Genomic DNA, 23,225 nt, shown 5'->3' with positions numbered 1-23,225 from the left:
CGAAACTTCAGGGTAACATTCCATGGTGCTTAATGTATGCTGATGATGTCGTGTTAGTAGGAAATAGTGAACGAGACTTAGAACAAAAACTGGAACAGTGGAGACAAGCTCCCGAGGAAAAAGGTTTAAAACTTAGTAGGACAAAGACAGATTATTTGGAATGCTCATTTAAAATGGAGTTACTACAAATAAAATGGTATCTTTGGATGGTGAACTGATTTTAAAAAGCAATAGTTTTAAGTACCTGGGATCGGTATTACAGAGTAATGGATAAGTAGATGGAGATGCATGCAGTAGAATTAGGGCTGGATGGATGAAGTGCAAGGAAACGAGTAGTGTGCTGTGTGACAGGAAAATTCCAATGAAGTTGAAGGAAAATTCTATAAAACAGCCATAAGGCCGGCTATGATGTACGGAACTGAATGTTGGGCAGTGAAAAAGAAAGAGGAACAACGAATGCATGTGGCGGAAATGAGAATGTTTAGATGGATGAGTGGAGTGACAAAAAAGGATAAAATTAAAAATGAGTATATTAGGGGAAGTCTAGGTGTGACACCAATTGATGCCAAAATAAGAGAGCATAGGTTGAGATGGTTTGGTCATGTTCAACGTCGAGACGTTAATCACCCAATATGAAGAATTGCTGAAGTGCAGATTCCTGAAAGGAGTAGGAGAGGAAGACCAAAGAAGACGTGGTGGAAGACGATTAGGCAGGACATGTTGGTAAAGGGGATTAATATTGATATGGCCCAAGATAGAATTGTGTGGAGAAATGCAATTAGGGAAGCCGACTCCGCATAGGGATAAGGCAAAAACAATGATGATAATACATCTATAAGGGTACCGAAGTAGATACCCTTAAAAATTTCTCAGACAATATTCCCAGTAAATTGTAAGTATTTTTATCAAACAATCCTGCAAAAAAAATCAATATTTATGAGTCCATAGTGCGCCCCCAAGAAGGGGAGCAGGGCCGCGCCGTCCATAAGGGCGAAGGGGGCAGTGCCCCCGGCGCCGTATTAAAAAGGCGCCGGTAGGTGCCGAAAAAAATTTTTGACAATACCGAAATTACCAGAAACTTTTTTTACTACCAGAAACAATAAATAAAAGTAATGACATTGACTACGGACAAGAAGGATTTTACCCACTGGTAAATTCAAACCAGAAATATTAGCAATATTTTATTGTAAAATTTAAAACCTACCTATCCTGGGTAAATAAAAATAGCAGCTATAGTATTACTTTGATTCCAGAAGTGTAACCTTATGTAACCGAAACCTTATTTATCTCAACTGAACTATTTGTTTGAACTAATATCTGAACTATACTGTCTGAGCTATATGTTGAACTATATGTTTGTTCTGTGATAGTGTAATCGTTGTTTTTTGTAAATAACAAAGAAGTGAAGTCAAGCATTTCAAGAATAATGAAAGGACAAGCAGTTGGAAAAGTTGATATTTCTGAGGAAGTGTGGAGAGCGTTACGAGAGACAGGAACAAGGTGGCTAACAGGTTTATTTAATATAATTATGGACTTTGGACAAATGCCAGACGAATGAAGAATCAGTATATTAGTACCTGTTTACCAAAACATGGGAGATACAACAATGTACAAACTACAGAGCCATAAAACTACTTAGTCACACCATGAAAATATGGGGGAGAGTAATTGATAATGATTGAAATATGTGATAATCAATTTGGGTTTGTGCAGGGCAGATCAAGAACAGATGCAATTTTCATTATCAGGCAGCTGATGGAAAAATACAGGAATAAAGAAATAAACGCTTATAATAAATCTTTAGAATTTCTCGAAATTCCTCGAAAGATTCTGTGGTGGGCACTCAATAACAGAGGAGTTCCGGATGAATGTGTAAATATTGTGAGGGATATGTATGAGGGAGCAACAACTAGTGTTAGGGCAGGTGTGGAAGAGACTGATAAATTTCATGTGAAAGTAGGATTGCACGTGTACCAAGACTCAGTGCTTAGTCTTTATTTATTCTTATTAGTTTTGGATCAGATAACAGCGAAGCTACAGGGTAACATTCCCTGGTTCTTAATGTATTCTGTTGGTGTAGTGTTAGTATGAATTAGTAAAAGCGACTTAGAACAAAACTGGAACAGTGGAGACAAGCTCTTGAGGAAAAGGGTTTAAAACTTTTTGAACAGTAATACTTTTAACTTTAACTACCTATGATCGGTATTACAGAGTAATGGGGAAATAGATGGAGATGCACGTAGTGGAATTAGAGTTGGATGTATGATGGATGAAGTGGAATGAAGCGAGTGGTTTGTTGCGTGACAGAAAAATTCCAGTGAAGCTGAAGGGAAAATTCTATAAGACAGCTATAAGGCCAGCTATGATGTACGGAAGTGAATGTTAGACAGTTAAAAAAAAAAAGAAGAATAACCAATGCATGTGGCAAAACGAGAATGCTTAGATGGATGAATGGAGTGACAAAGAAGGATGCGATTGGGAACGAGTATATTAGGGGAAGTCTAGGGTTGACACCAATAGATGCCAAAATGAGAGAGCATAGGTTAAGATGGTTTAGTCATGTTCAACGTCGAGACGTTGGTCACCCAATAAAAGAAATTCTTGAACTGCAGGTTCCTGGAAGGAGTAAGAGAGGAACACAAAAGAAGACCTGGGGGAGAGGCTTAGGCAGGACATGTCGGTAAAGGGGATTAATATCGATATGGTCCAAGACAGAAACGTATGGAGAACTGCAAATAGGGAAGCTGACCCCGCATAGAGATAAAGGCAAAGAGAATGATGATGAAACAAATAGTTTGTAGGTTTTCGCTTTGTGCATGACTGACGCGAAATCACCTAGCGCCTTCAACTGACATTTTTAGATCTCACAATTTGACGTTGAGCATATATAAATAGGTAATAGTTATATACCATTTTTGACAAAAATTTTTATACAAACAATGACAATGACATTACAAAGATAGCTCCAATATTGTCATATTTCGCCAGTACTCACGTTGGCATTGTTTAACGCCACCATAGTCACGCACGGAGCGAATATGGTAAACCGATTCAATAAGTTGCAAAAAACTACTTACAAATGGAGGAGGAAAGGGGCGCCTAAAATTTCTTGCCCCGAGGCGCTTGAAAGCCTTGGCGCGGCCCTGAAGGGAAGCATCACAAAGAGTTATATAATGTATACCCTCACAGCTGATCTTTGCAGGCTTGTTTGACAAAAATATTTACAATTAACTATATAGTAGTATTTTCCGACAAATTTTTAAGGTATTCCAATAATTGTCAGACGCACCAAAGTTTAGAAACCTGTATTTTTGCGAAACGCCCTCCTTCCGACAATTTTTTAAAATAAAAAAGGTGTCCGACTCGACATGTATAACTGAATAAAAAAAGTCTTATGAGAGAGGTAATAATTTTTTTTAAATGGTGGGTCCAAATCCTCTTAGCAATTCTCATGTCGAAAAACGTAAAATTGACAATTTTGAAATAGAAATAATTGTGAAAATATACAAAATTATTGAGAAAATTAAAATTTATTTTTAAACTTTAAATACTATAATACACTCACCGGCACAAAAAAACGGGCACCTCAAAAATGGGTTATTTTAATGTCTTGTATTTCCCAAACCTGATGTCCGATTCAAGTAATTTTTTAATATAATATGTTATAGCCTTATTATTTATCAATATCGCTGTAATAATATTGTTGCTAGACAGGTACATTGTCATTGTATACAGGATGTACGAATCAAACTGTGTTTTTTTCTCAAACTTTGGAACACCCTGTGGAATGTTCTAGCTTTTATAAAATACTGAAATTAATACCCAACTATAGCCTCAGGTTTTCTTAACATTTTGTTTTTTATTCATTCACTTATGTTGGATAATAAAAAAGGAAGGCACTTTAACAACTACCCCTGTTTTTCGGCAATACAGGGTGTTTTTAAATAAGTACGGCAAACTTTAAGGGGTAATTCTGCATGATAAAATAATGACAGTTTGCTTTATAAACGTATGCCCGCAAATGCTTCGTTTCCGAGATAGGGGGTGTTGAAATTGTTCTTACAAACTGACGATTTATATATTGCTCTAAAACGGTTCATGATATGCAAATTAAATTTAGTAGATTTTAAGAGGAAGTTATTGCGCATTTTTTGTCATACATTTAAGAATTTTATATTCACCATTGGCGTGCACACGGGATATATCTAAAATGTTTATACCCGTATGCACGCCAATGGTAAATATAAAATTCTTAATTGTATGCCAAAAAATGCGCAATAACTACCTCTTACAATCTACAAGATTTCATTTGCATATCACAAACCGTTTTAGTGCAACAAATAAATCGTCAGTTTGTAAGAAAAATTCCAACACCCCCTATCTCGGAAACGAAGCATTTGTGGGCATACGTTTATAAAGCAAACTGTCAATATTTTATCATGCAGAATTACCCCTTAAAGTTTTCCGTACTTATTTAAAAACACCCTGTATTGACGAAAAAACAGGGGTAGTTGTTAAATTACCTAACTTTTTTATTATCCAACATAAGCAAATGAATCAAAAAACAGAATGTTAAGAAAACCTGAGGCTATAGTTGGGTTTTAATTTCAGTATTTTATAAAAGCTAGAACATTCCACAGGGTGTTCCAAAATTTGAAAAAAAAAACACAGTTTGATTCGTACACCCTGTATACAATGACAATGTACCTGTCTAGCAACAATATTATTACAGCGATATTGTTAAAGAATAAGGCTATAACATATTAAAAAAATTACTTATATCGGATATCAGGTTTAGGAAATACAAGTCATTAAAAATGGCACATTTTTTAGGGTGCCCGTTTTTTGTGCCGGTGAGTGTAGTATCACTAGTAACATGGTATCTTGAAAACTAGCAATATTCTTGTCAAGAATGTTCGTCATATCTTAAGATCTACAATTTAAAACTCACAGATTGGACATTCTTAATGAATCAACCTACTCTGATTCTCATGACAATTTTGATGTACACACCAACCAGCAAATAGATCACTTTCATTTTTCAAAATTTCTTTAAATTTTCCATTTCGTGCATTGTTCACAGAACCTACCTTGTAGTGGCAAGCTTATAATCACCATAGAAACCAAACCAGCTAAAGAAGCTATTTGGACTTGTTGCCATATAAAATAAGATAAAATGACAAACTGAAAAGGTATTGCCCAAAATGCGTGCAATGGTAACAGCACTAAATCAAAACGATGAACGTCATTGGACATTAAGTTAACCACCTGTCCCACTGCAGTTTGTCCAAGGGTTTGGTGACTGAGTTTGGTAATCTAGAAATTAAAATATTATAATTAAAAGTTAAGTTTAAAAATATTAAAATTTAAAAAATAAATTCGATGTGTGCCAAACAAAGACTCTTCCAGAAGAAGCTTCAGAACTCTGAGAATGTCTCCAAAATTGTGTGGAATTTTGTGACTGAAACTCCAATTCAGAAAAAATAAATCAAAAGACAACAAAGAACATTTGGAAAACATATTTTCTAACATTTATGATAATGCAGGAGGATAACGCATTATGTATATACCACTAGCATCTAAACAACTAAGCTTTATGAAAATTTATCTTAGGCATCGTAGATAGGGTGGTCCTATATTGGCGGAGTTGCATATGGTCCAAAATTGAACATCATAGAGATAGGAGCCCCAGAGGGAAGTATATTAGATCCAATTCTCTTTATTGTTTTCATCAATGACATTATATCCAACAGTCTAGGTCACTTAAACCATATTAGCCCAGTCGGGATAGCATTTGACCTTGCATTACGAGCTGCCCCAAATTTTATTTTTCTAATCTTTAGGGGGGTTAATAGAAGTATAAATTTAAAATCTCAACTGAATTCCGCCGTTGCGTTAGCCGCCATCTTGATTTTAAACGAGAACGGTTTTTGCTCAATATCTCCGCCATTTTCAACTTGTCGACAAAAAGTGTAGAAACTGAAATTGTTGAAAACCATTCATTTATTATTCGTTTATTATAATTAAACAAATTCGTAAAACAAATTCGTTTATTATAATTTTTTTCATGCGGCCGATATTTTCCGAGTTAAGGGGGAGGGGGAAATAATGACAGTTAGAGCATAATTATTGAACTATTGAATTATCTCGTTTATTATTAGTTTTACAACCAATTTAAATGTATACAAAAAATGAACAGAATTAAATTTTTTACAATTTTGATCTCTTTCATTTTTTTGATAAAATCAATATTTAAGGTAGTACGGATGTTGTAAACGTGCGAGGGTAAGACCTGAGTGATTTTATAGCAATCGTTTTTGTTCAATATCTCCGCCATTTTCAACTTTTCGACAAAAAGTGTAAGGACTGAAATTGTTGCAATTACAATTTACTACAATTTTTCGAGAGAACCAGTGGTGGGTCTAGGAGGGGGGCGGATGGGAAAAATTTCCCCCAACAGGGTCCAAAATTTAAAAAATATTATTGAAATATAAAAAATATATTAGCTGACATGAATCTTAAAATATCTACATATAAATTCAACCAATAAAACCCGCTAGCTAATAAAATTAAGTGAACTTAATGCATATAAGTTATTATTTATGTCTTTTATGTACTTAGTTTGGTTGGTGTTTCATTGGAAGTTTCAAAAATTGTATAAAATATAATTTTCTTTATTTTTGTTTATGTACAATTATGTCGTAATGTTAATAAAGTTAATAATAAATCAGATAATACAATAATAAGTATGCTTCCCCTCCGCTTCCATTATTTTCCCTCTTAACTGGAAAAATATTGATCACATAAAATAAATTGTAGGAAATTGCATTTACAACAATTTTTTTAGTTCCTACCGCTTTTCCTACCGCTTAATTCAGTCGAGATTTTAAATTTGTGCTACTATTGATCTCCCCTAAAGGATAGAATTATAAAATTTGAGGCAGTTCGGGAACAAGATTCAATTCAATAATTATGCTCCCCCCACCACTTTTTAATATGTTCCCACTTAACTCGGAAAATATCAACCGCATGAAAAAAATTGTAAAAAATAAATTGTAGGAAATCATATTTGGAACAATTTTAGTTGAAAATGGCGTAGATACCGAACAAAAACCATTGCTATACAATCAATCAGGTCTTACGCTTGCGCCATTACCGCATACGTACTACCTTAAATATTAATCTTAGCAAAAAAAAATGAAAGAGATCAAAATTATGTAGAATTTAATTCTCTCTCTCTTTTTTTAGGGGTACGTTCTTGCCGTAAAACTAATAATAAACGAGATAATTTAATAATTATGCTCTAACTGTCACTATTTTCCGCAATAACTCGGAAAATATCGACCGGACGAAAAAATTGTTACAATATCAATTATAGAAAATCACATTTTCAACAATTTCGGTTGTTATACTTTTCGACCAAAAATTGAAAATGGCGGGGATATTGAGCACAAACGGTTCTCGTTTAAAATCAAGATGGCGACTAACGCAACGGCGCAATTCAGTCGAGATTTTAAATTTAAACTACTATTGACCCCCTTTAAATATTAGAAACAGAAAATTTGGGGCAGTTCCTAATGCAAGGTTAGGCCTGTTATTCGTCTAACCTGATTAAACTATATTGAGCTGGTAAAATATGCCGATGATACAAATAATATTACAGTTTGAATGTTGAGAAAATTGGTAAATAACAAAAAATTGTTGAGACATAAAAATATATTAACTGACATGAAATTTAAACCACAGACAGACAAATGCAACCCAATAAACATGCTAGTTAGGAAAAGTAAGGGAACTTAATGCATATAAGTGATTATTTATGTCTTTTATGTAGTTTGAGTTTATCTTTTTCTTGTCTTTTGGTTGGTGTTTCATTGGAAGTTTTCCCCTAAGGCAAATTTCCCCTCCCAAGGCAAATGTCTAAAGCCGCCACTGGTAGATATACAAATAAAATGATAAGAAATCACTGATAATAAATTATTGTAGCTAAGACCAGTAAAACTGAATTCTTGATTATTAAGTAGACTAATTATTATTTTTTGCCATTGTTTTGTGCAAGATCTTTGTTGCCAATGTTCAATCATAGTGAAAGTTATGGGATTATTTTTTTGCGTTCTACTTCTTCCTAAAGTGTCCATCCGTTCCGGAAGCCAGGAAATGCGTCGCCTTCCCGGTCTTCTTTCATCATTTATCTTCCCTTGGAGAATCAGTTGGAGAAGGCCGTACCGTTCTTGATTTCTCATTATATGTGCTAGATATTCTAATTTTTTAGTTTTGATGGTCAGGAGAATTTCACACTCTTTCTCCATTCTACGCAGGACTTCCACATTAGTAATTCGGTCAACCCAGGATATACGTAAGATGCGCCTATAACACCACATTTCGAAAGCTTTGAGCCGATTCATCGATGTAACAGTTAGTATCCACGCTTCCATCCCGTAGAGCAGAACTGTGAATATGTAGCATTTCAACAGGCGGTATCTTGTTTTTAATGATGTGTCTCGACTTTTGAAATTGGGTCTCATTCTCACGTATGCTGCTTTTCCTTTTATTATTCGCTGTTTAATTTCTGTTGAGTGGTCCCATTGGTTATTTAAATTGGTGCCCAGATATGTATATTGCTCGACTCTTTCGATATTATGTTCGTTGATTGTAAGTTGAGCAGTTAGTATTGTTTTTTTACTAATTGTCATAAATTTGGTCTTCTTTATGTTAAGAGCTACTAACTCTATGCATTTTACTGACATCTAATTATTTTGAATATGAATTTATTCGTCACTAATTCATTTTCAATCACAAAAAACAAGGAATCAAATTGACCATATTTTGATTGAAGCTAAACATGCGAAACAAATAACAGATATACGAAGCTATCGAGGAGCTGATATGGATTCCGATCATATACTGTTGATAGCAAAAATAAGAGAAAGAATGCCGAAACCGAGAGGTCAATTGGAAAGTCGAAAAAAATAGGATGTTGCCAAACTGAACAACGAGGACATTGCAAAGAGCTTTGAAGCAGAAATTACGGACAAGCTTAGAGGTAGGCAGTACCATGACAATATAGAATCGGAGTGGACAGAAATTGAGGAATCTTTGAAGGAATCAGCAAGTAAGCACCTGGGACAAGCAAGTAGAAAACAGGAAAAAGAATGGTTCGATGATGACTGTAGAAAAAGGTTAGAGAAAAGGAATCAGGCACGACAAAGAATGATAGATGAGCCAAGTGAAAAAAATAGAAATAAATATGAAGAAGAGAGGAGAAACACAAAAAGAATGTGTAGATATAAAAAGCGGGAACACATGAGTAAAAAGCTTGAAGATATTGAGCAACACTATATCAATAAGAACATAAGAAATTTCTACCAAGAAGCAAAAAGAAGTAAAGAACAGTATTCAAGAGGACAAAACTTTTACAGGAGCAAATAGGGGCACTTAATAGGCGACAAGGAAGGAAAAGTGGATAGATGGAGAGAGTGTTTTGAGGAATTGCTAAATGAGAGCCAGGAAGGTAATGACGAGGTTCAGATGGAAGTCATACAAGAAAACTACAACCAAGAGGATGTAGTGGGGCCGCCGACAGACGAGGAAATAATGGAAGTTTTAAGAAGCATAAAGAATAACAAGAGTGCGGGTATCAGCGACATCCCTGGAGAAATTATTAAACATGGAGGTAAAATATTAGAAAAGAGAATATGTAGCCTACTAAAGATGATATGGGATCAGAAAAAAATGCCGAGACAATGGATTCAGGCTGTAATATGCCCGATATTCAAAAAGGGAGATAAATCTCAATGTGAAAGTTACAGAGGTATCGCTTTGCTTGATGTTATTTATAAAGTCCTTGCCAAGGTTATAAGAGAAAAATTAGACAGATATATTAGTGTGCAGGTAGGAGAATATCAAGGTGGTTTTAAGAAAGGAAGATCTACCATCGATCAGATTTTCGTACTAAAGATGTTACAGAGCGGTACCTACGAACAACAGCTAAATATGAAGCTCCTGTTTATAGACTTCAAGCAGCCATATGATACAGTCGTAAGGAAACGTCTTTATCATGCACTTCGGTTAATGGGGATACCGGAGAAGTTGGTCAAACTGGTGAAAATGACTTTCGAGAGAACAGAAAATCGAGTAGCACTGGAGGGTAGCCTCTCAGAAAAGTTCAAAGTACGAAGGGGTTTGAAGCAGGAAGACCCTCTATCAACTGTCCTTTTTAATTGTGTATTAGAGGCAATATTCAGGGAGAGCGGGATCAGAACGCAAGGTACGATCCATGATAGAACTCAGGTACTTGCATATTCAGACGACATAGTATTGATAACAAGAACAAAAAGAGAACTGCTAAGAGTATTTAACCTTTTTGAAAGAAAAGCTAAGCAGTACGGTCTGAAAATTAACGAACACAAAACAAAATATATGGAAATGGGAGATACACTAAATGAAGAACAGGTTTTGAAAATTAGAATAGATAACGATGGAAAAGAATATTGTTTCGAGAAAATAAAAGAATTTGAATACCTAGGGGTCACTGTAACAGAGAAAGGAGATGAAGTTCCAGTAGTCCAGTAGTCAGTTTAAAAAGTAGTCTTATCTCAAGAGCAGCAAAATTGCGGTTATATAGTACGGTGATACAACCTACAGTACTGTATAGTAGTGAATGTTGGGTTCTGAATAAGAGAGAAGAAAATGCATTAGAAAGATGAGAACGAAGTGTGCTGAGAAATATTTTCGGTGGTGTGAAAGTGGGAGAGAATGAATGGAGAAGACGGACGAATGCGGAAGTTCAAGAACTGTTTGGGAAGCCAGTAATCAGCCATATGGTTAAAACCAGAAGAATTCGCTGGCTGGGACATGTGGAAAGGATGTCAGGGGACCGATGGGCGAAAAGTATATTGTTAAGAGGTGAGGGAAGAAGAAGAAGGGGTCGACCGCGGAAAAAGTGGCTGGAAGCAGCCAAAGAGGATCTACAAAGAGCAGGCGTTGTAAACTGGAAGACAGCTGCCCTGGACAGAGTAAAGTGGAGAAAGGCAGTTGAGAAATTTCAAGCCATGGGCCCCTGAGGCCTGCAGTGCTATTGTATATATAATTCATTTTCATGTTAGCTTTTTGGAAATCCTTAACAGTCGCTCGGTAATTGTAAAACATTCATGGTCTGAAACTGAATTCCACCTTATACATAATTATGATTATTACCTTAGACTCTATATTATTCTCTTACTTACTTTTCGGTACACCAGTGAGGAACAAGCAACTCTGACTCTCATGCCAATTGATGCTAACCCAATTTGTAAATGGTGCATAAAAAATATGGAAAGGACTGAAACTAATATCAGGAGACCGCCGTAAATATACATATCTCCTTGATTTTCCTCTCTGTTTTCTCCAGAAAATAGAGCTATGAAATGAAATAAGATTATCGGTTGGGAACATCTAAAATAAAAAAAAATTACTACCATCGGTTCAAATAATTTTTTATCGTTAATAGTGCAGATTCGAGCAAATAATATAAGAATTGTGCATTTAATGATAGAAGCATATAATTTGGAACACATATACTACACATATAAAGGTTCAAATTTAGATATGAGGCCATCTCAGATTTTGCTTTTTACAAGAATGGCGGGCATTCAAAATGGCGACGATACATATGTGACTAATAGCACGATAACTTTTAAACGAAAGTCCGACTTCAACCAAATTTGGCATATGGGTTCTTTTTTTGATTTATAAGATCGAGCTCCTGAACCGTAAAAATCGGTTTAACAGAAGTTGTGTTTTTCCTGATTTTTTTGTAAAAATATGTTGTTGTTTTTTCAATACTTTCACCCTTTGTATATTATTTTTTCAAAAAGATAATACCGGCATTGAAAAGAGCGTAAAAATATTTTTTAGGAAATATTTTGAACTTTTTAGTTATGTTAATTACCATGTAATAAATGCATAAATTTTATCTTCAAATGTACCTATGTACGGCAGATTCGTGCAAATATTATAAGAATTATTAGAGTTGCACAAGTTTGACTTGAATGTTTGAATTTGACTTGAGTTTGACTTAATTTCAAGTCAAACTCAAGTCAATCCTTCTGACAAATAATTCAAGTCAAGTCAAACTGGTCAATCGTACAGGTTTGAAAATTCAAACTGTTTGTCAAACTAGTTTGAAAGAGTTTGAAAAATAATTTATTTCGTAGATATACTTTTTTAACAATCCACGAGGAAAATAAAATTCCTGTAGCTGGCTGTATACCATAAATCACAAAAATACAGGATCCTTCGTAAAAGGTATCTTTAAAAGACCCTAATAAGGGTTGCATCACAAAACAAAACGTTTTCGGATTAACAAGTAATCCATCATCAGTGTTAACCCAATAACATGCATGCGTGAGCCACCAAAAAGTTATGGGTAAAAACCCTTTAAAAGGTATAAGATCTTATATTATACTACATATTATGTTTAAAATAGTTAGATGTTGCAAATATTCCTGGATATTACCCAGGGCAACACAGGACTCTAACCCACGTGGATGTGATATAAAAGGGATGAACCTCACATATTGAAAATTGAGTGTCAACTATATCTTTTAAAGGGTTTTTACCCATAACTTTTTGGTAGCTCACGCATGCATGTTATTGGCTTGACACTGATGATGGATTACTTGTTAATCCGAAAACGTTTTGTTTTGTGATGTAACCATTATTAGGGTCTTTTAAATATATCTTTTACAAAGGATCCTGTATTTTATTTTTTTTTTATTTTTTTATATACTTTTTTATTGAGATAGACATGTCAGTTGCCAATTAAGATAAGAAATTTAATAATACATTGAGTGCCATATAAATCATCCTTTAGTTCCAATAATTTTAGTATTTGTTTCCCTCTACTCATTTTTAAAAATCATGTAATTTCAAAACAGTTATAATTTTCTGGTTTTATAACCGATAACAATAAACATCGGCACCGTCTTCAACGACAGAACGAAAGTCATAAAAAAAGGTTCAGGAAAATTAAAAAGGAAGAAAACAAAGAACCTCAAAAATATGTTTCCGTACCAACCCCTTTTTAAGGATGTTAATTCCTTAAAATTTTATGGTCAAATTTGGATTATCTACATTTTTTCAATACAAATGCCCCAGAATCTCAACATTTGGTGTGTACTAAAAGTATAAGTCAAGCTGCGTAAGTGAAAGCAGAAGGTACTAACAGTATAAGTTGACATGTACCTTACAAAGCAGACTTTTGAAATTAAAAGTTGTACTGTTGGAATAAAATCAGTATTTATACATGAAAAACAGGCTATTGATTTATACTCTTAGTACAGAAATGATTAATAAACATTCAAAATTCAAAATATAGAAGAATCCCGAAAGGTCCATTTTATGACTTAAACTATACTATATATATTCTTAGTACAAAGCACGTTAGACATAAAAAAAAGATTTTATAAAGATTATTATTGTATTTTTCAATAACATTTTCACTTTAAAAAAATTCCATCATTTTTTGTTAAAATTAATGTGTACATTAATGGGGACAAAACTATTATTCTGACCAAACGCTTAGTTTAGCATAAACAGACCAAAGTCGGCGCTTAGTCTACAATTGCGAAACTGTTATGAATGGCAGTTATGGATATATGGCAGTTATGAATGGCAGTTAAGAATGGCAGATATGAATATAGTCTTGTTATGAAAAACTAAAAACCCTTAATAGACAGAATGTCGATTGGTTTATTTTTGTTTTTCTTAGTAACCGTTAACTTGACAATAACAGGGATTTTTCCAAGATAGTTTTAGCTATGTGTCACAAGAATCCGCTGTTATCTCGATTTTAAAGAAATGGCGCTTGGTCGAGTTATGCATAACGCTGTCCTTTAGAATTAGTTCACTGTTTGTGATTTTATATCGCTGTTCTTTATTTTTACATAATTGAAGTATGTATGCACTTTGCAATTTTCATTGTTTTGAAATTACCTGCCGCAACATCAAATAAATCAGTATATTTATTTTTCTTAATTAATACTGCTTCGACTAGAGATTGTTTCTCTTAATTTTTGCAGTGGGAATACCTTCAATATCAGACTCAATTTGTTCTGGTACTTTATCTGAACCGAAAAATATCCACATTCAGATATTATCTCCCAAAGCCACACACTTCAAAACGAACGTAATAAACAAGCCAAACATGGACGTCTAAATATGAACTACAAACTAATTTGCGGAGTAGCAGAATACAGATTCAGACCTATCCAAATAAGTCACAACAAAATCCGTACGCTCTCAATTAGAATTGGAAATAAACACATTGCCAATATGACATTCAAACTTCAAACTGTTTGAAGAAGTTTGATTTCAAGTCAAACCTAAAGATATCGAAATCAAGTCAAGTCAAACTTTTTAACAAAAAAAGTTTGATTTTCAAGTCAAGTCAAGTTTGTTGAATAAAATCAAACTAGTTTGACTTGATGCATCTCTAAGAATTATTGTGCATTTAATGGTAGAAGCATATAATTTGGATCACATATACTACAGATACAAAGGTTCAAATTTAGATATGAGGCCATCTCAGATTTTGTCTTTTAGAAAAATGGCGGGCATTCAAAATGGCGACTATACATATGTGGCTAATAGTACGATAACTTTTAAACGAGAAGTCAGATTTCAACCAAATTGTATATAGGTATATAGGTTCGTTTTTTGATGTATAAGATCGAGCTCTTGAATCGGAAGACTTGGTTTACCAGAAGTTGCCAGTTGCCAATCAGTTTCCTGATTTTTTTGTAAAAATATGTTGTTTATTTTTCTTTTCAATTCTTTCACCCTGTATATATTAATTTTTCAAAAAGGTAATACCGGCGTTGAAAAGTGCGTAAAAATATTTTTTAGGAAATATTTTGAACTCTTAATTATATTAATTACCTTTTAATAAATGCATAACGTATCTTCACATGTAGGTACCTATGTGTAGGTGTATTATTATTGTACATTTAATGTTAGAAGCATATAATTTGGACCACACATACTACACATGCAAAGATTCTAATTAAGATATGAGGTCATCTCAGATTTTGTCTTTTACAAAAATGGCGGAGATTCAAAACGAATCTGCCGCCCATATGTACATGTGAACATAAGTTATGCATTTATTAAATGGTAATTAACATAACTAAAAAGTTCAAAATATTTCTTAAAAAAAGATTTTTACACTCTTATCAATGGCTGTATTAACTTTTTGAAAAATTTATATATACAGGGTGAAAGAATTGAAAAAAAAAACAACATATTTTTAAATAAAAAATCAGTTAAAACACAACATCTGGTAAACCGATTATTTCGGTTCAAGACCTCGACCTTATTCATCAAAAAGGGAATCTATATACCAAATTTGGTTGAAATCTGACTTCTCGTTCAAAAGTTATCGTGCTATTAGCCACATATGCATAGTCGCCATTTTGAATGCCCGCCATTTTTGTAAAAGGAACAAAAACTGAGATGGCGTCATATCTAAATTTGAACCTTTGTATGTGTAGTATATGTGGTCCAAATTATATGCTTCTACCATTAAATGCACAATAATTCTTATAATATTTGCACGAATCTGCCGCGCATAGGTATATGTGAAGATAAGTTATGCATTTATTAAATGGTAATTATCATAACTAAAAAGTTCATAATATTTCCTCAAAAATATTTTTACACTCTTTTCAATGGCGGTATTAACTTTTTGAAAAATTAATACATGCAGGGTGAAAGAATTGAAAAAAAAACACCATATTTTTACAAAAAAAACCAGGAAAAACACAACTTCTGGTAAACCGATTCTTCCGGTTCAAGTCCTCCATCTTATACATAAAAAAAAGAACCTATATACCAAATTTGGTTGAAATCTGAAGACTGGTTCAAAAGTTATCGTGCTATTAGTCACATATGTATAGTCGTCATTTTGAATGCCCGCCATTTTTGTAAAAGGCAAAATCTAAGATGGCCTCATATCTAAATTTGAACCTTTTTATGTGTAGTATATGTGTTCCAAATTATATACTTCTATCATTAAATGCACAATTGTTTCACATATCGGCTGCACTATAATTTTATATTTCTGACTTAACAAGATATACAGTTAAAAGTAGAAAATAGAAACCAAATATCTTCTTCTTCTTGAAGTGCCATCTCCGCGACAAAGGTTAAAAGTCATCACATCTATTCGGACTTTAGGGAAGTAAGACTCTGAAAAATTCATTTGATGTACATCCGTACTATTCTTCTCAGGAAATACAAAATACAAAACGAAAAATTGTAAAATGTTTAATTCGACAGCTAACTTTCTTTTTATACAGGTTGTTTCATTAATAATTGTCCATATAGTAACTGGAGAAACCTAAGCACAAAATACGAAGATTTAACCTAAAACACTTTAATAAAATGTGGTTCCTTACTGAGTTACAGGGTGTTTTATCTAAAAATTTAAAAATTATTTTTGCCCAGCATTTTAAAACTATTCAACGTATCGTTTTCATACTTGGCAGGAAGTATAGGTACTGTACAAACTACTAAATTATGTTAAACAAACGTTTCTCTCTATTACCAGAGACGTATGACGGGGGAAAGTGAATGGTTGACCCTTTCCAAGTTCTACGCCACTGGCGGAATTGCTATTTTAGTTAAATTTTTGGATTTTCCAATACTTTCCATGAAAATAATATACTCCTCATTCGTAACGATAACGTCATTAGTTTTCGAGATCTTTGAAGTTAAAAATGAAACGACACGGTTATTTTGATTAATGTATTGTGTCGCTTCATTTTTAATTTCAAATATCTCGAAAACTAATAATTTTATCGTTACGAATGAAGAGTGTATTATTTACATAGAAAGTATTGAAAAATTAAAAAAATACACTAAAATACCAACTTCTTCAGTGGCGTAGAATTTGGGAAAGGTCAACCAGCCACTATCCCCTGTCGTACGCCTCTGGTAGTAGCTAGAAACGTTTATTTATCTTTATTTAGTAGGCTGTACACTGCCTACATTTTCTGCCAAGTATGATAAGGATACGCCAAATATTTTAAAGTACTGGGTACAAATAATTTTTAAATTTTAATCATAATGAATCATATCATAAATTAATCAAAATAACTGTGCCGTTTCATATTTAACTTCAAATATCTCGAAAACTAATGACTTTATCGTTACCAATGAAGAGTATGTTATTTACGTAGAAAGTATTGGAGAATCTTAAAATTGTACTAAAATAATAATTTCACCAGTGGCGTAGAATTTGAGAAGGGTCAATCATTCACTATCCCCTGTCGTACGCCTCTAGTAGTACCTAGAAATGGTTGTTTATCATAATTTAGTAGGGTGTACGTGTACAGTAGTCGCACTTTTTGCTAAGTATGAAAAGGATACGTCGAATAGTTTTAAAATGCTGAGCAAAAATAGTTTTTAAATTTTTAGATAAAACACCCTGTAACTCAGTAAGGAACCACATTTTATTTAAGTGTTTTGGATTAAATCTTCGTATTTTGTGTTGTTTCTCCAGTTAATATATGGACAATTATTAATGAAACACCCTGTATAGTGAGATTTTAACGAATGTCCGTCCTCTAAAATATTCTAGATAAGTGATGTTCAGATGTTCCGCAAAACTCTAGGATTTTGAAAGAATTACAGAAGTCCCGAGATGCTAGGAACTCCCGGAACTTCTGTAAAAAGAAGAAATATAAAGATGCGAAGAAATTGAGACATAGGAAAATACATAGGAAAGTTAAATAAATCATAGGTGGACTATGACGGATACAGAAAAGAAATCTAACTGATTCTTTAAGGAAACATCATCTTCGAGAATAGAGCAAAATAAGAACGTAGAAAGAATACCTAGAGAAACTGTTTGAAGACCATAGAAATAACACCTTTGATCTAGAAAAATGTATTATAGCAGGAAGTTTATTCTGCAATAACACCGCTAATATACAAGCAGAACTATTCAAACTAATGAACAAAGAATCAATAGCAAAAATCATAAAGATGCTCAACAATATATACAATTCTGGAAAAATACCAACCTAATGGCTGAGGGTTGGAAGTAACGCACTTCCAAAAAACCAGGAGCCCAAAAACGCGAAGAATACCGTACGATGAGCCTCATGAGCCATCTCCTAAAATTGTTCCCAAAGAGAGAGGCTTTGTTCTCAGTACAAGTTTTCCAGAGAGGCAGAGACATCAATTGGGATGTATCGGCATGTCTGGTTCGTATAGATCGCAGACACTACAAGTCTCAGAACCCCTGCTTTAGATATTAACACATTGATGCCAACGTAACTACATAATATTCTAAATATTGTTACTATTCTCTTTTAATTATTTATCGATACATCATATGCCTATTGCGCCTATCTGTCATAGATACTCACCTTAGCAAAACATTTAAAACAAACCAGGCTATTCCATATAATAAAAATTCGAAATAAAACGCTTTTACTATGGCTTTTAAAAGACTTGGGCTCGTCTTCTTAATTTGGCTTTTTAAAATTTCGTTCTTCCAGTGTCTCTCTAAACAATCGCCTAAAGTTTTGGAATTATCCTTATCTAATGGCTCATACAAATCTGATATTTCCAGTTGTTTCTTTGTTCCTTGTTTAACTAGTTTTACTAGCCATCTAAAAAACAAACCATAAACTTATAATTAAAGTGTCCTAAGTAGAATTCGAACAGTATAATTATTCTATTTATAATTAAAAATTATTGTGTTTTGTTCCCAGAAAATAAAGACGTCAACATTACAAATTTTATAACAATTTAATTAGTACACTAATTAAAATTTGGACGTGTAAAAAACTCTAAACGATAAAAAAGGTGTTTCTAGTAATTTGCAAAATACTTCCAAGATATAATTAATGGAGTGTACAAAAATAAAATTATCAGTATTTATTATAAATATAATAATTGTTGTGAATCTAACCAGTATTACAACCAATATACTGTGACGAGTTACCGATGTCATCTGACGAATTGCCAGATGGCAAGATGTTTAGAACGATTACAAGAATATGATTACAAATTGTAATCACTGTGCCAAATTAGAGGAACGATTTTGCCCCGTGAGACGAACCACCGTACAGGCGCGGATCCAAGGGGGGTCAATGGGGTCAATTGCCCCCTCCTTGAGACTTCGCCTGGTGTGGCCTTTTTTTAAGCAAGAGATAATTATGATTGAAAATAAATTGTGAGTTTTATGTCCTGTTGACAACTGAATAACGGAATGAAACATAAAACAGAATTCCTTCTCCAAAGTACGTGTTCTCGGTCTTACTGTATGGTGTCGAGACTTGGACTGTGAATAAAGTCTATCTACTTACCTAAATCGCCTTGAGGCTTTCGAAATGTGGTTCTATACAAGAATTTTAAAAGTATCTTGGGTGAATAAGATTCGAAACTCCACAATACTAGAACGTCTCAGCAAGACTACTGAGATTATAGAAGGCATCAAGAAGAGAAAAGTGGAGTATTTTGGACATGTAATGAGAAGTTTCAAATATAGGTTGCTACAAAATATTATGCAAATATTATTTATTAAAGTGAAAATAGAAGGCAAACGCAGTCCAGGACGAAATAACACGTTGTGGTCGATTTAGGGTGGCAGTGAAGAAAATTAAGATAGCTATGGTAGTAACCAACGTTCTGAAAGGACATTGTGCATGAAGAAAAATAAAGTAACAACCCATACCGAAAAAGAATCATGCGTACGCGAGTGACGAGAAAATTTTTATTTCATTGCCCCCTCCTTGCAAGGTTGCTGGATCCGCCGTTGCCACCGTAGTTAATGAGCAATGGCAGCCCCAACAGTTACAAGACGCCCAAGAAGATGATCCATGTATAAAAAGAGTATTGGATTGGATGCGTCGGACCTAGTTGGTAAAACATTAGTGCATGTATTTCGGAAGTCAAGGCCTACTGGAACCAATGGAATTGCCTGGTACTAAAAGATGATCTTCTGTACAGAACCTTTGAGAACGATGGTGGTACAGAATCTAAGCTTCAGTTGATTGTACCTAAAAGTAATGTGTCAGAAGTATTGCGTAAGCTGCATGACGGTACATCAGGTGGACACTTTGGTATTACGAAGACTCTGCAAAAGGTTCGAGAACGGTTCTATTGGGTGAACTGTAAAGATGATGTAAGAAGATGGTGCCGGAAATGTGAACTGTGCGCATCCAGTAATGGTCCAGTTGGTAAAAAGAAAGCACCCATGAGACAGTACAACTTTGGCAGTCCAATATGGAAAGAGTAGCAATCGACATTGCAGGTCCATTTCCAGAAACCGATGCTGGAAATAAATACATCCTGGTAGCCATGGATTATTTAACGAAATGGACCGAGGTCTATGCATTACCAAATCAATAAGCTGCCACCGTTGCGGAGGTTTTTGTTGAAGAATTCTTCAGCCGATTTGGTGTTCTCTTGGAGATCCACTCCGACCAAGAGCGAAACTTTGAGTCAGCCCTTATTCAAAACGTTTGTAAATTGATTGGTGTCAATAAGACCAGAAAGACACCCCTTCATCCTCAATCAGATAGAATAGTCGAGAGGATAAACTGAACGATGGGTAAACACTTGTCCAAAGTTGTATCTGAACATCAGCGAGATTGGGACCAGCATATTTATTTATTCCTGATGGCCTACCGCTCAGCCGTGAATGAAACTACAGGTCAAACACCAACCTGCCTGATGTTGGGTCGTGAAGCTCGTTTCCCTGCGACCTAGAGTTTGACTGCAGACCTTCCGAGGAACATGTTGCGGGCGAAAAATACGTCGATCGCCTGAAGTTACGAATGAAAAACATTCATGAACTTGCCTGCCAACACGTCCAGATCGCCAGTGACAGAATAAAAGATCAATATGATTCTCGATGCAAGAATGAAAGCTTCGAAGTAGGTGATCTTGTCTGGCTTTATAATCCACAACGTCGTAGAGACTTGTGTCCTAAACTGCAAAGACAATGGGAAGGTCCGTATGAAGTTAAGAAGAAAATAAATGACGTAATATACAGAATAAAGAAGTTGCCAGACGGTAAATCAAAAGTTATTCACATAAATTGTCTTGTACTATATGCTGGCTCAAACAGAACAGAAGAAACCCGAGTCCTCCAACAGGAGATGAGAGATGCCGCACAGTCAAGTTTTAAGGAATTTATGTCAAATTGCGCAGAGAGAAAGAGTGCTAGATTCGGCGTGACCACAGAAGTTTAGCAAGATCTGTTTAGTGTTCCAAAAGACATCTCTCTAGCCCACTGTGTTGCCCAAGACCTCGAGATGACTAAAGGAATCTCGTCCGTATTCAATAGAAAGTTCGGCCGCTTGGACGAATTAAGAAATCAGCAGCCTAAAATTGGAAGAGTACTGCGATTGGAATATCGTCCTCGATCTTTGATGTATTTGGTGACCAGGAAGTCTTATACGGACACGTCAAGCTACGAGAACATATTGCGTGCTCTAACTAATTTGAAGCAAATCGTGTGTAATTATGACATCAAAACTTTGGCTTCACCAAAAATAGGCCATGCAGTAGAAAATCTGGATTGGAAGATTGTGAGAAGCATGCTTGAAGTGATCTTCAAGTGTGTTGCATTAACCCAAAGATCTCGTACCCTTCAATGACAGCAGACTGTTACTTCTTCTTGAGGGGTGTATGCAGAGCTGAAGAATCCTGTAGATTTCGCCATCCTGGGCCGTCATCTAGAGTTGCGGATCGGGACGCTCAGATCTTAAGAAGGAAGTATTGTGACGAATTACCGACCGCAAATAACAGGTTCCGTCTCGACAGCCAGTCACTACGGAAGAATCGGGAAGAATGACGCGGCGAACAAGCGAGGAAAGGTTTTCTCGAGAATGTTCGGCGCGTCAAGGCTACGGATTACTAGGGAGGGGCGGTTCCGTTTTTCTGGAACATTCAAGAACATATCTGCTATTTTTGTATTCAATATATAAGGATGCGAATTTTTAGGAGTAGTTAGTCTATAAGATAAATTCGTCTGTACAGTAGTCGTATACTGTTCGTCCGCTATAACTTTTCCCATGCGTCACGATTCATTTTCAAATAAATTAAGTGAAAACATAAAGTGAAACGAACGTCGATGTGTATATACATTTTGTATGCTGTATACTACGAGTATATACTACACACATCGGCGTACGTTTCACTTTATGATTTAACTTAATTTGTTTGAAAATGAATCGTGACGCATGGTAAAAGTTATAACGGACGGACAATATAAATACGAACCGCTCGTTTTATTGTTACAATACGTTTTAAATTTAATATGTTATGTTAACACATATTTAAATCGTTTTTTGAAATTAAAGCTCAATTATTTCCAATTAAATTATTCTCTTACTCGTTCTAGTTGCTTGGGGAAAACCTAGGACGCGTAGGAGAATATAAATGCCTTGGCTCCTATATATTCGAAAATGGGACACTAGACCGGGAAATTCCACATAGACCGGGCTGTTACGTCGCCCCCGCTAGCGAAATTATTCCAAATCGATTTTTCTGCACAAACTTACTCAAAAAGAGGTCCTTATATCAAATCCACAGGGTGCCAGGCGGTGCCGTGGTCAAAAAATTGTTTATACATTTTTTTTTAAACAAATTCACAAAAATAATTTTTTCATTTCGAACAATATTTTTTTTACATAACTTGGGCCATTCTGAGCAAAAAATGTCTCTTGTCCTTTTTCTCTAAAATTGATTGTTGTCGAGTTCTATGCGATTAAAAATTTGAAAAATGCGAAAATGACCATTTTCAAGGCTTAATAACTCAATTAAAAATTATTATTATGAAATGCAAAAAGTGACTAAATCAAGTTTCAAACCCCTTCTTCAAGGGCCTGAAGAGATTTTTGTCATTATTTTATTACAAAGCTGCTATTTTTAATTATTAACAATTAGCACTATAGTCCAACTGTATCGTCGCACCCGTTAACGAAACTATTTTGATTAGATTTTTTTGCAAAAACTTACTCAAAATGAGGTCCTTATAACATATCCACAGGGTGCTGGGTGGTGCCGTGGTAGAAAAATTGTTTAAACAATTTTTTTAAACAAATTCAAAAAAATAATTTTTTCATTACGAACGATTTTTTTTTTTAGAAAATTCCACACCTGTAATTTTGAACCAATCAAAATACGTTATTTTGACAGATCACCATGGCAACGGAGGTATTTTA

The 23,225-nt window shown here is 34.5% G+C and overlaps 1 protein-coding gene across 2 annotated transcripts in view; it reads right to left on the bottom strand.

Moving 5' to 3' along the window:
* Positions 1-23,225, bottom strand: part of LOC114330002 (ATP-binding cassette sub-family C member 4-like) — a 110,649-nt gene that overhangs the window by 73,770 nt on the left and 13,654 nt on the right. For both annotated transcript variants that reach the window (XM_050655866.1, XM_050655867.1), the window contains exons 2-4: positions 18,414-18,659; positions 11,226-11,433; positions 5,091-5,316 (exon numbers count right to left, since the gene is read on the bottom strand). In XM_050655866.1, the coding sequence (XP_050511823.1) occupies positions 5,091-5,316; positions 11,226-11,433; positions 18,414-18,659 (680 nt within the window). The remainder of the gene's footprint in view (positions 1-5,090; positions 5,317-11,225; positions 11,434-18,413; positions 18,660-23,225) is intronic.

The sequence above is a fragment of the Diabrotica virgifera genome, chromosome 7 (assembly GCF_917563875.1).
Source record: "Diabrotica virgifera virgifera chromosome 7, PGI_DIABVI_V3a".
Taxonomy (NCBI): Eukaryota; Metazoa; Arthropoda; class Insecta; order Coleoptera; family Chrysomelidae; genus Diabrotica; species Diabrotica virgifera.
This window is presented reverse-complemented; position numbering and strand designations above follow the sequence as displayed.